General features: G+C 40.5%; 1 protein-coding gene across 1 annotated transcript in view; it reads left to right on the forward strand.

Moving 5' to 3' along the window:
* The window catches only part of FBN1 (fibrillin 1), a 229,089-nt gene that overhangs the window by 103,435 nt on the left and 111,750 nt on the right, over positions 1–13,904 (forward strand). The window contains exons 7-9 of the mRNA XM_069483916.1: positions 1,606–1,803; positions 5,240–5,365; positions 12,739–12,864. Of these exons, the coding sequence (XP_069340017.1) occupies positions 1,606–1,803; positions 5,240–5,365; positions 12,739–12,864 (450 nt within the window). The remainder of the gene's footprint in view (positions 1–1,605; positions 1,804–5,239; positions 5,366–12,738; positions 12,865–13,904) is intronic.

A 13,904-nucleotide genomic window follows, 5' to 3' on the forward strand; every position in this document is an offset into this window, starting at 1 on the left:
AGATGTGGACATTTTGACCGTCCTGACTGTCACTCGAGCGCTACCATAACTTGGATATGGTAGTCCTCTTGATGTACTTGACTGGTGTAGAGTTTTGTTTTTGGAATTTCTGAGAAGGCTGATCTGACAGCCTGGGCGTTAGGGCAGTGCCGTTTCTGCAATGCCATTGACCTGAGGTGGTGCATTCCAGATAGCAAGGGGGAGTGAGGAAGAGCATGCAGTGATGGGGACCAGAGATGCAGTGCTCAGATGAGGTCATGATTCCAAGGGAGCAGTTGGGGTGGGGATGCAAGAGAAAGAAAACAGGAGAGAACATGTGGGATAGAGGGATGTCAGCTATTGCCAAAACATTGTTATGATCCAGACTGTTCAGTCTTGCTGATACTGTAATGAAGTGTTGTTGTTAGTGTTCTAAGAGCTACTTAAAGAGAGAAGAAAATAAAATTGGAAACATAACCCAGTGGTTTCGTTAGCACAACCCATGATTTTCATAAAACCGTGGTAAAAGGAAGTTACTGGTATCATTTAGTGCATCCATAGATTCACAGGGAACACTCTGCCTGCACACCCCTGAAAATGACATGAGGAAGCATGCACATGCTGGACAGTGGATAGGAGCTGGGAGCCCATGGTTCCCACCCCAACCCAACCTCCCTTATCTGTCAAGGCCACCGTAGGACAGAAAGGGGGATTATGGCCCTGATTTCTCTCACCGGGAAGGCTGTGAGGACAGCCTGGCTTTGGTCCTCTGTGCTCACTACATCTTTATCTTTCTTGTTGGCTGCTAAGTCCAGACTGACTTTATCCCCTGTACCAAAAGAGGGGAAAAAAAAAGGAAGCTGCTAATCTTATATCTGGTGGTGGGACTGCTGTGCTTGGAAATTCTCTTGTGGCCTTAGCTTATCTGTGTTTGCTTTAAGATGATCCTTTTGCCCAGGGATTACAGTGATTTCAGACCAGTGTCCTCAATCTTTATATTAAATACCTAATGTGTTCTGTATGAGTAAATTTAAAAAAAAATTTGCACTTATTTTTGCATTTGAAATAAGGTAGACCCAGCCCTAAAGAAAGATAATCATTTCTCTTGTTCAAGGAACTCCCAGGAAGAAGGTGCTATGACTTGCCTCACTGCAAATTTTGAAATTCTTTGTTTTCTCCAACCTAACTAACGATAGGCTAGGTGCTAGAAGCTCTATGAAAGCAAGGATTTAGTGTCTTTTAATCACTGAAGCATCTATGTCAGGCATAGGGGCTGATTCAGTGTAGGCACAGATACATTTTCTTGAGAGATGAGTGGACAATAATATTACTGTTATATTTATACAGCAATTCAGAGTTGCAAAGAGTTTTCCCTTAGCTCATCTGATCTGCACAGTGCCATCTTCCAAGTGGATAAGAACAGATGTTTGTACACTCATTTTATAGGTGAGGGGTTCAGAGGTAGGATGGTCTGCCCAAGGCTTTACACGGAGTCCCTGATGTGCTCTGCGATCTCTGAAATCCACCTCTAGATTTGAAGTCAAGCAAGAAGGGGTACAGCTGTTCCTCCGCGTGATGGGTCTTGCTTTTCTGGATTTTCATGAGATTCTTATTTTTTATTTTCAGATTACAGGACAGGCCCCTGTTTTACTGTGGTCAGCAACCAGATGTGCCAGGGACAACTCAGCGGGATTGTCTGCACAAAAACGCTCTGCTGTGCCACAGTCGGCCGGGCCTGGGGCCACCCTTGTGAGATGTGTCCTGCCCAGCCCCACCCCTGCCGCCGTGGCTTCATTCCAAATATCCGCACGGGAGCTTGTCAAGGTAAACCCGGGCTGATGGAATTATTAATGGATTAATCTTATTTACTCTGGAGAGCCATTCTCCAATGAAGTTGAAGAGAACGGAAAAGTAGTGTCAGAGACATAACTTCGTAATTTCGCTGACTGCATAATATCCAGCTAAGGCATTAGGAACGTGGCTCACGAGAGAGCAGCTGAAGTCTTACTGGAATTTTCCTTGCCAGCAGTTCCCCCTCTGACCCCAGAGGTGTTTTCATGTACCTCTGACTCCAGGGGTGGCGTGATTCTGTTTACAGCAATGCCGTGCCTGATGGCAATGCTGTGTAGAAACACAAAGCGAGACTTGTGAACAAGGTAGTTTATGTTTTTCCTCATTTTTTTTTTTTCTTCGTTTAAAACTGTTAGAGTTCCTCTGCCTCATGGGTTGTACTTAATTGACCTGAAGAAAATTGTTCCTCGCGACATTTTACATGCTACATTATGCATTTTTTTTACAAGTCCGAAATAAATTAGGATTTGTTTCACAGTTTTAAATATCCCCAGATGTCGCCCGCTAGCTGCTTCTCCTGCTTCCCATAGAAGCCCTTACTCTGTTTTTTGGCTTTTACTCCTGTTCTTCCAGCTGTACAAATTCTTTTATTGTCTGGATGTCTGGCAGGAAACAGGAGGAAGTGAACGGAGGCAGCTCCACACTAAACTGATGGGATTGAAAACTCCCAGGCTATATCTGTTTCCTTTAGACCTCTTTGGGGCTTGCTTGCTTTTTGTTTTTTTATTAGCAAGTTACAATATTTTCAGAAAATTCGGGATATGTTATTCTGAAGCAAATAGAGTATAGTTTGACTTTGTTGTATATGTTAACTCTAAGGGTCATATGCAGTAAGACGGAACTTGAGTTTAGTCACACAGTTCTGTGGTTCTCCAGTAAGTTATACTTCGATAAATCCCACTCCTGATATGTTCGTCCTGGCCCCTGGCTTCCATGTGCAACGTACAGCTCCTTCGTATGCCCTTGAACTATCCTTCTGAATGGCAGGAGGAGCAAGAAGTCACTTTGAAACTTCAGAATTATAAAGGAATGGATTGTAGGATTTTATACAATTAACAGTATATTTAGTTCTCCTTATTTTTAGTGCCTTGTTATTTTTCTCATTCTTAGAAAGTCCCAGTGAGTTTTGGAGAATTTGTTGGTCTTGGGGTTATGAAGTTAGCAAATGCCCATGAACTTGTTGGCAGTGACCAGAAAGCCAGACTTCGAATGCCCAGCTGCCCTTCAGTGATAGGGCACCAACAGAGTTTGGGGAAAGGGAATGAATGGGGTGAGGGAAGAGGCGCCTTCCCTGTAGCTCTTCATTTCATACTGTCTGGATTTTTCCAGTGTTTGCTTCGTGTCCCTTCCTGACTCTGCTATTCAATATCCAAGGGGGGAAAACAGTTTTTTCATTAGAAAATTTTTGAAGACTCATAGAATCAAAATGACAGTTATATTGCCATTTTGAGAGTGAAATGCTGCATGTTTGGTTGATTTCTTTTTTCCAGAGATTCTACCATCAGGTTGGGGCTCCCTCTCCTTGCTGGTGTTCTGAGTCCTTGGGCCAGATGTGAGGGGCTGTGGGAAGATGGGCGCATAAAGGAACATATTCTGTCTTCAGTCTTGTGATATTCAGCCAGTGGAGAACTGCCGTTATCTGTATTTCCTACTGGCCAAAAATCATGATCAAGACATCTAGTTTCGCCTATATGTAAAGTCTTGATTTCACATAACATTTTAATAAACATATTCAACATATTAAGAGAATAGAAAATTCTGGTCTGAGACAAAACTGAAATTGGCTAGAGAACATAATCTAATTGTATTTCACATATAGCCCTTCATCTGTGGGTCAAGACATTCCATTTGAAAGAGTGTCACTTTTATAACAAATTATTTCTTTAGTATCCCTTTTTACTGTGTGCTGACTTTTCTCAAGAATGCAAGTTGAGATCTTACGAACGGCAATCATGTTTTGCTTCATTCAATGAAGAGTGAAGCTATAGGGTACAATTGGCTTCCAGATTTCTAAAAGAACCCTCTCTAAAGGAGAGGACGAAATGTTGGACTGTTTCCTTGGGGGTTCTTTATTAAATCAGACTTTTCTGGGTTTTGAATGAAGAGATGGAAAGAATGCACTTGTACCTCTGCAATCTTTATAACTGAATGTAGCCTGAGAAGATTAATTTTGTCCCTGGAAGGTTCATATTTGGGGTTATGAGGAGGACCACAAGTTAGTCCTTAGCTGCCAGGGATACAGCAGTGAAGAAAACAAAGTTCCTGCTGTCTGGAAGCTTATATTGAAGACAATCAATATAAACAAAACAAACAAACAAAACAAACAGGCACATATTAGGTCAATTGGTGCTTAGTCCTATGGAAAAAAAAAAACCAAGCAGGGTAAGAAGGGTGATGAAGACCAGGGGTCAGGTGTCGCTGTGGGGCTGTCCAGGGAAGGGCTGGCTGCTAAAGTGGCACTGGAGCAGAGACCTGCAGAATGGGACAGCATGAGCCCTGCAGCTTTCTGGAGGAAGAATATTCCAGGCCAGGGGCAACCACCACAGAGCCCTGAGGCAGGTGCATGCTTGGCATATTTGAGGATTCCAGTGTGGTGGGAGAGGAGCTAGAGAGAGAGGAGGGTGGGAGATGAGGTCAGAGAGCAGAGGGGTCATGTGGAACTTTCTGGGACTTAGCATGGACTAGTGGGGAAGGACACGATTTGACTTACCTTTAAAAACATTCCTTCTGATGCCTGCTCAGTCAGCAAGGTAAGTCTGCAGCTGAGACAGCGAATTCGCCAGAAGATCTCTCTCACTTCTTGGTCTAACTTTCTGAGTTGTTTAGTTTTTACTGGGCAAGACAGTTCTCCAGAATGTAAGGTTAACATTTTCCACTTCATTTGTACAAACACTTTAGCTGTCTCTTGTAGTCTGAGTGACCTTAAGTAAATTGTTTTAACTAAATCAGTCAGTGCAACTCTTAAAGATAGGTTCCTTATAGAAATGTATTTTAATTTTAAGGATTTCTTGAATAACGGATTATCACTACCAATCTGGAGATAAAAATAAGTCAGTGAACAATGGCCTTTTAATCATTGTATCCTTGTACTTTGCAGCATATGTAGTAAAACCCACAAAAATCAGTACAGACATTCTCTTCTACATGAGGGAAGATGGCAGTTGGGAAAATAAAGAATACTTCTGTCTTCTTATAGAACATTATTGACTAAACTGTGTTAATAACATAATTTATTTTATATAATATAATTGTGAGAAATAGTTTCTCTCATCATATTCCAAGTATTGCGATGGACAAATAACTCGTTGATATACATACGGTAATATAATTGTGAACAAACTATCACATTCTCTTCTGCAATGAATTTTATATGAATCTTTTTTTCTGTCTCTCCTCTAAAATTTGACAGATGTGGATGAATGCCAGGCCATCCCTGGGATCTGTCAAGGAGGAAATTGCATTAATACTGTTGGGTCTTTTGAGTGCAAATGCCCTGCTGGACACAAATTTAATGAAGTGTCACAAAAATGTGAAGGTAAGAAATCTCATGCTTTGCAGTTAAGGGAGGAGGGCAGGCAAAACTCCACATCAGGGACAGGCTTGTTTGCTAATTATTCTTAAATCCTCTGTCTTTGTCCTCCCCATGAATGTGTAAATATAATATTCTTACCAGGAATAATATGCCTTTGTGCCATTGAACCAGAAAAACCCTGCAGCTTTTTCCACTTTTATAGACCCAAAATGAGAGGTCCATCTGAATCAAATTAAATATTAAAAACATGAAATATTTTTGAACCAATATTTGGTTTAAAATGTTCAAGACACATGTTTTTACATAGTTCTAGAGACATAAATTTAAACTTGGTCATTAGATATCATTTGGAATGATATATCTTCTGATGTTTTTCTAGTTAAAATGCATGTTTGATTTTTTTGTGTGTGTGCAGGAGGGATATCTATTAACTCTTATATTTATGCTCCTAGTACATGCTTATGATTTTCTTTTCTGGGGGGGTGATATATGCCTATTAAATGAAAACTTGTTAATGTTTGTCAGACAGAAAAGTAACTTGAGGTAAATTTTTATATTTGCATTTAGTTTATAGATTTAGAGCTTCTAAAAATGTATATATAGAGGATGTGTTTATATTCAGCCCTGCTGCTATTTGCCAAAAAGAGGCCTGGCTTCCAAGTGCGATAATCATTTCTTAGTGAGAGGGAAGCATCCAAAAAATAAGTAGGCAGCATTGAACTCTCTCTTATGTGATGAGTGCTTGTAACTCAAATATGGTAATATCTGACAATAGTGTAATAGCATTTTCAAGGCTACATCTCATATCAAGCTCAGAAAAGAAAACTTTTTCCTTCAATCTTAACTCACTCTACCTAGTGTGAACTGAGGCTTCATTTAGATGCATGCATTTTTTTTTTTTTAAATAGTTGCTGTTGTATATGTGCTCCTAGACTTCCTCAAGTAAAAATTTCCTGAGTAAAAATTTATTCTAAGTTACTTGTCTGGGCTCGGATCATTAACTTTTGTTGGTTTCCACAGTCTGTTACAGCAAAAGACAGAATTAAATTTAAGGTGCAATTCATAAATTACATGTAAGACATTTAATTTTACTTGCCTTGAAACTGAATAGTCTAACTCTGATAGAACTAGCTTTATGGGTTGGAGTTGTTTTTACATTATTAATCATTATAGAATTTGTAATTGATATGCATTCTTAAACTTGTTATAGTTATTTGAGGTAGTTGTGAAAAATACTTCTTCTTTCCGAAGAAGCAGGGCTTCTTAAAAACCTTTTAAGTTTCAAAGAACAATAAAGTTGACTCTCAGTAGGCCAATGTATTTCAGAAGTTGTACTGTAGATCTAAGTTTGAAGCAGAATTTTAATGCTGAAAGGGGCAAAGAACTCGCCTAGTTCCACCCTTTAATATTATACATTAGGGAACTGTGTCTTGGGTATGTTAAGTACCCTGTCTGAGGTCTTTTAGATAGTGCTAAAATTGACCTCTTTTGACTCACACTCTGGTGCTTGTTGAGTCATATTACATTGTCTTCTTTCCTAGATGGAAGTTGTCACCTCTAATTTAACAACTATATTTTCTAATATTTGAGACTAGTTAAAATATTTTGACATGGATTTTCAGGTACCATCATACATATCTTTTTGTGACATTTATAAGCCATTAAGGTTTATCATATGCAAGATCCACATCAACAAAGGATTGTGTCTTACATTTTAGGCTTTCTCAGTTTAATATATTCAGCTTCAAAATATATAGTTGGCTTCAAGATTTAGGACAATTTACTCCATCTGACTTATTCAGTCTGTGTTTTGTCTTCTGGAATTATGATAGTTTCCAGCCTGAAGCAGATTGATTTTGTCTCTTGTTTTCCACTCAGACCAATCAGTTAACAGTCAGAAATAGTCTATGGATGTGAGCTAGACAGAAGATTCAGATTTAATGCTCAGACTGAAGGAAAAATAATTCAAGTCCTTTTATTAATGCTAAGAAACCTATTATGGTATACCTAATGGACCAGAAATTCATTCTAAGAATTACTTAATCCTTTGTCACATATAAAAAAAGTGTTTTTTCAGGCTACATATTGAAGTCAGTAGTAAGATAAAAACAGAATACTTTTGGCTAGACCATTTTTTATTCCTTTGCCATTTACTGTTACATTAAATTTAGATGATTTTTTTCCTCCTTTTTAATTTTTCTATGCAAAATCAACATTAGAAGAGAATGTCCTCTGAGTACTGTCTGTCCTCTGGCCTGGAGGCTGGTGTGAGCATTGTTGACCTATCTTACTTTGGTGGAAAAGTAATCAGAAAGTCCTCTGAGACTCTTGGTGAGCTGGGTCCACTCCCTCAACTCCCGGGCTCTATTCCAGTAACAGGCCCTCACTATGAAGTGGCATAACTCTGGGCATAGGGTGATCTCTAAATGCTCAGCAGAGGGAACCCAGAAAATCTGGCTTACAACGAGTGAAAAGACTATAGATCCTATGTGTGCCCTAGGAAGATGGTCAGGTGCAACAGTGGGGTTCTGTGCCCGTGTAAAGATTGCTCTGGTGCTTTTCCCATTACTCTGAGTGGCCTTGTAAATGTATCTTTCTCTTGACATGGAGAGGAAGAAATTGGGTACTTTTATTTAGTACATTAAAAAAAACAATTCAATCAAAATTGGTTTTAGCAAATTCACAAGATGCTAACCCTCACTCCCTCATATGTGAGAATGGCTCTATTCAATTTTCTTTTCATGAGCTCTTCCTTTTGTACAATTCTCCCTTCCTTCCTAAAATATCCCTCTTTCCTCAAAACGTAAAAAAAAAATGTTGCAGACCAAGTTTTACATAAATACATACAATTTAGGTATATTTGAAATATAAATTAACAAACTGAAGTGATTAAATAACAATTATTAAATTTTTATATATTTATGAAGAAAAATATTGAGATTTATAGCTGTGATTTGAGAAAAAGGGAAACAGAGTTCATGCCCACCTTCTTTGTTGATTTTTCTGATTACGGTAGAGTGTGCACACTGAACGAACACATGAGCTTTTTCCTTTTGGAAACCAAGTCGGTATTTGCATAGGTTACTGTGGGAGGAAATTAAGAAATAAAAAGTGTAATTAAGGGATTAAGTTTTATTTCTGGAAGAAGTCCCTTGGATTCCTAATTAACCACTAATATTTTGGGATTTAGATTATCGTCAGCCCAGCCTTTTGCAATTATAATAGCACTGCATGATGCAAAGGACCATTTTGAAACTGTAGCTCTTAAACCCATGCATTCCCTAACATGTGAGCCAGAAACCTCAGTACTTCCCCTTTCCAAAATAATGGCATGTTTATCTGATGGCTGCTTACTATTAGGGGCTCTTATCCTCTCAGGCACCAAGGAGAATCCCTGGGGCTGCCTAACTCATTGTCACAGACGGGGCTCCATCCCCTGCCAGGCCCTTGACTCTTACTGTTCAGGCAGCTCTACAGTTAGTGGGACAAAATCTCTGTGCCCTGGAAACAAGGCAGACCTGGGTGTAGTACCTGTAAGGTCTCTAATCCTGTGTGATCTTAGACAAATTGATTACCAACTCTGAGTTACTTCAACTTTCAAATGAGGAAGTTGAACAAGGTGGCATCTGGGGCTGCTTTCCAGTCCCACAGTCTGGACCCCATCTTTACACTGTCATTATTTTCAAGTTGCGCTCAGACAACTGAGGCTGCATGAATAAGAAACCACGAAAGCTGGCATACGTGGTGTGACTATAAAATAGTATGGCTGGTGTTTTTGTCTTCATGACTTAAAGAATCAGCTTGTTTACTTCTTAGTCACATGCTTTATACTGAGTTGAGTTTGTACAATAAAACAGAGTTAATCTGAAGGCTGGGTGGCATTCACAGTCATTGGTGTCACATGTTATTTTTAAACGGCTGCCACATTTTTATTATTTTTTTCTTCACTTTATTAGTAATCTGGATAGGATCAGGTTAACTGTTTTTTCCTGTCAAGTCCACGATCTTGGATGGAGCTTCTGGAAGGCTGAGTGTCCCAGTGATGCCTGTCCCAGAACCGAGACCAAACTCCATCCATCTGCCCTCCACCCTCCTTTCCTTTCCTGCTGCTAGAGGAGCCCCAGGATAGGAAAGCAGCCTAAGGATGGGAAGAATGCCCAGGGAGAACGGAGGACACAGAAGGAAGAACAAGAACAAGGCAGCAAATAGGGAGGGAAGGAACCTACCATCGTGTCTCTTCCGAGGGTCAGCAAGAAGCCAGGGGGGACATGGGCAGCCACCAGGGGATAGCTGCTTCCCAGCAGCTCTGCCTCACACCTCCTGCTTCAAGGAAGCAGACAGAAGTGTCTGGAACACAGAAATAGCTCTTCCCAGCCAAGCCCCGCTCCCCACCAGATCTCCCCACCTGATTTACTTTTACAGCTGGCATTTGGTACAGCCTGACTTACAGAAACTCTGGCAAAGTCACCGTTCTCAAACTCTCTCTTACTCTTGATGCCTGAAATTCTATTAAAAGGGGATAAACACACAGTGGTAAGAACTTGGAGAAATAATAAATTAATATGAATGAGTTTCAAAGTGTGAGTCACTCCAATTCAAATGCCTTCTTTTGGCCTTTTACCATCAGGAACTTCCACCACAGCCTGGTAATGAGGTCAGAACTTTTGCTGTTATGCCTATGACGTTGTGGGTCTGAGAAGCAAGGTAGTTTAGGAAAGTAGAAAAGCACTAGACACCTGAAGGAAAAAGGGTGCATTGTTGAGGAGGGGACATATTAAGGGGAATTTGAAGTCATTTAAGCTCCTTCAAATGGAATACTTTGGCCTAGTCCTGTTTTATCTTTACCTGTGTGAAAATCAGGGAGGCGTGCACTATGACCTATTTCCTGACCTGCTGGCCTTTGAAGGCATGCAACTTGGTGGAAAGCCCTCTTACACCCTACCCCAAACCCCTGCCGGTTGAATACTTGGGTTTAGCATCATTTTATAAACAATGAGGCCCTTTGCTCTTATTTCTGGTTTTATTCTTGTCCGTTTTCTGAAGGCCTCAGTGTAATGCAAGATGTATGCCTGGGCACCAGAGCTGTAGAATCAGATCCTGTGATCACACCTGTATTGTGTGGGTTAGATGAGTTGACACACAGAAAGCATTTAGACATTGCTTGGTATGCTGCATATTCACACTATTGGTATTATTGTTGTTGTTATTGTCATCTTCAATAAAGGGTCCAGATCTAACCTAGCCAGTGTGTGAAAGATGTTTCTCCTATCTTACCAAAGTTAATTCTGTTTTTAAAATAATTTTTTTCTGATGTATGCTGTCACTTAACCTTTCTGGATATTGATGTATGTTAAGTGGCCTTAATGAGGATGGTAGCAGTCATTTTTACTAACAGGTTGAAAAAAATGTTTTACAAATAGTCTCTTCACACGATCTTTGGCAGGTGTTATATGATTTGACTGTTAACTTTTATCACTTTGAAAAGAGCACATTCTTCTTAATACCTTTGAATTATGTCTTCCTCTATCTTTAAATGAGGTTTTGAATCCTGTAGGCTTTTCAGTATACTTGTGTTAAGTAGAGGTGTGACTGGGGAAATACAGAGGATCCAGGTTGAAGAACCATTCTTAAAATATGCCTTGAGATATGCTAGTTCTAGAACCTTAGGCTCTGCCCCTCTCAGTTTTTCTTCGTGACTCTTTCACTGACTCCAGTGACATTTACTCATATTTCTGTCAGAATAGAAAATGGACCTTTACTATTATACAGCTTCATGATGACAATGCTGTTTATGTTAGCATTGACTCTAATATAAGCCATGAGATACTGTTTGGTTTAGCCTTTAGGCTAACATAGAAGAATGGTGATTTTGCTTTTAAAAAGGTTAACCTTGCATGTAAACACTGTCATTGCTGCCTTTTTGACTAACAGGGTGAACTTGAATCAGAAGATACTTGAATCTGGTCCACTTAGAGTTCTATTTTGTTTTATAAATGAAGAACAGTACTTAGACTGGAGAAAAAATGTTCTTATTTTGAGGTTGTAAACCTTTCCAGATTTCAAGGGTGTCAGCCTGGCTGTTGCAATACTCCAGGAGGCTTGGGTCCAACCTCACTTCTCCCTAGGTCAGTACAGAAAGCCCTACTGGTCTTAGAGATGAGGCCATGCAGATTCCCTGTGTCCTGAGGTCACTTCTAGCCTAAACAGGAAGTTCTCAATTTTCTATCTCCTCCCACTGGTGCCATATCTGTTGACATTTGTTAGTGTGTGGGTTGGACTATTGAAAAGCTCCCCTTGAAGGAGGTGATCATATTTGTCCTAAGGGACTTTTAGTATTCCTTGGAGGGCACCAATGGTGTCAGGTCTTGAGGGCTAACCCCAGTTACAGCCTGCGTAGCATTCAGGATGTTTACTAGGGGATGTTCTTAGATGAGAAGGATCAATGCCTATAGATGAGAAGTAGAGGAGTCAATAGTGTGCAGATGGAGCAGATGAGCTATGGTGCAGCCCACTGATAGTCTTGGCTGACCCAAGAAGGACATGAGGAACTGGAGTGGCCTTCAGAGCTGTCTCCCATTGGGTTAAGATGACCAAACCTTTATCCCTCCTCCACAATTGCTCTTCAGGAGTAGAGTGGCTGGGAAGGGTGGGACCTCAGTCAAGGTGGCTCTCTGTGGCTCAGGCAATCCTTGAAGGTGCCAAGAACCACAGGCTATTTGCTGACAGCATTGCCAGCAGCTGGGGCACCAAGTCTTTCCTTGATGGGGGTTGGGGTGGAGCACCCAATGTCCACCACAGTTCACTCACAGAAAACCATCCTAATGGTAGTTTGGGTGCCATTGAGAACACCAAGTTGATATTGTCTACCCTTAGGCTGGTCACCCAAGTTGGCCAAGTCTTGGTCAGCACTCAGACCACAAGGTCTTCTCTGTAGGATTTCAATATCTGCTGTGTGGAAAATAGGTTGAAATGAAACACAATAAGTGATGCAGCAGAATATAGAACATGTAGTAGAGGAGTTTAATTCAGTGCAAAACATGGAAACAAAGGGGGAAACAAAATTATAAAATAAATGACATTTGGAATATTAGCATGCTGTGGTTACTTGCTGAAACAACAGTAACCAGTTTTAGATTTTAAAGCAGGTGATTTTACTTTATTCTAATCTCTTGAATTTGGTAAGTCCCTTGGGTAAATCTGTGCTGGGAGAAGCAGCACCTACTCTTTAAGTTGATTGTTCTCTGTGCAGTTTTTACTTTGTAAGGATGGATGTTTCTAGGGACATGATTTGACTAGTGTTGACGTCTGAATCCTTGTAATGATGAACAGTTTTGAACTATGTTCTACAAATACTGAAACTCTTATTTATGTTCCAGATATTGATGAATGCAGCACTATTCCTGGAATCTGTGATGGGGGCGAGTGTACAAACACAGTCAGCAGTTACTTTTGCAAATGTCCCCCTGGTTTTTACACCTCTCCAGATGGTACCAGATGCATAGGTAGGTTTAATTACAAGCAGCATGCATGGTTTGTACAAATCGGTTCCATAATGAACATCTTTCTAAACAGGTTTGTTAAGAGGGATATATAATTTATTACGTGAGGTAAAATGTGCATTTATGGAAAGGTGTTAAACAGTTGAGCGCCCTCTTAAAGAACAGAGGCATCTTGTGGTCTTGTTTGGGGATTTTTTTTTGCCTCCCATAAAAGAGGGATGCTCCAAGAGACCCTACAGATATCCTTGGTCTAGAAATTAACATTGCAGTTATGTAGCATCAAACCTTGAAGCCACCCTGGATGTCTGTCTCTTTTTACTCCCACCTTCAGTCATTTCCTGGCACTTGTGTTAATTTAGGACTGCCATTTTGCAATAATCTCTTAACTGGTCTCCTTGCTTTCTGGCTTCTCTACAATCCATCATGTCACATATGTCTTCCTAAAATAGTGCTTTGATTAAATAACACTCTTGCTCAAACACCTCTGGTAGTTTTCCACCAGGACTTGGAAGTCCGTGGTTCTCCGTCTGTGTCCAGTAGATCCTTCAGGCACTGTGTAGCGTCCCAGGGCTGCACGGAATGCAGAAGAGGACAGTGAAAAGGGGGAAGGCTCCTGTCCCCAATCCCCCAGTCCAGGTGTGGCAATTCTGCTTTTACCTGTTGTGAGCGTTAAAGTATCAATTGATCAATCAATCAAATTGATATAAAGTACCAATTAAATAAGAGGTTCTGTGGTTTTAAAAATAGATTTGACAAGTGTTAGATTCAGCAATTGTTAAGACTTCCTTCAAAGTCCAGTATTCTAGATTAAGATTCAAATGCCAGAGTGCACAGCCTGATAACTAAGGGGCTTCACTGTCTGACCCCCTCCCGACCTGCTAACCTGTCAGCACAGTCCTGGCTCCTCACCTCCAAGTGCGCCGTGCATTTGGGTTCCTACATGTCTTTAATCCTACATGGTTCACTACTGAGAACACTCTTCTCCCCAATTCCAGCCCCCTTTCATGCTTCTGCTCAGGTTGTGTATCTTTGAGGACGTCCCG

Source organism: Eulemur rufifrons, chromosome 2 (assembly GCF_041146395.1).
Source record: "Eulemur rufifrons isolate Redbay chromosome 2, OSU_ERuf_1, whole genome shotgun sequence".
Classification (NCBI taxonomy): domain Eukaryota; kingdom Metazoa; phylum Chordata; class Mammalia; order Primates; family Lemuridae; genus Eulemur; species Eulemur rufifrons.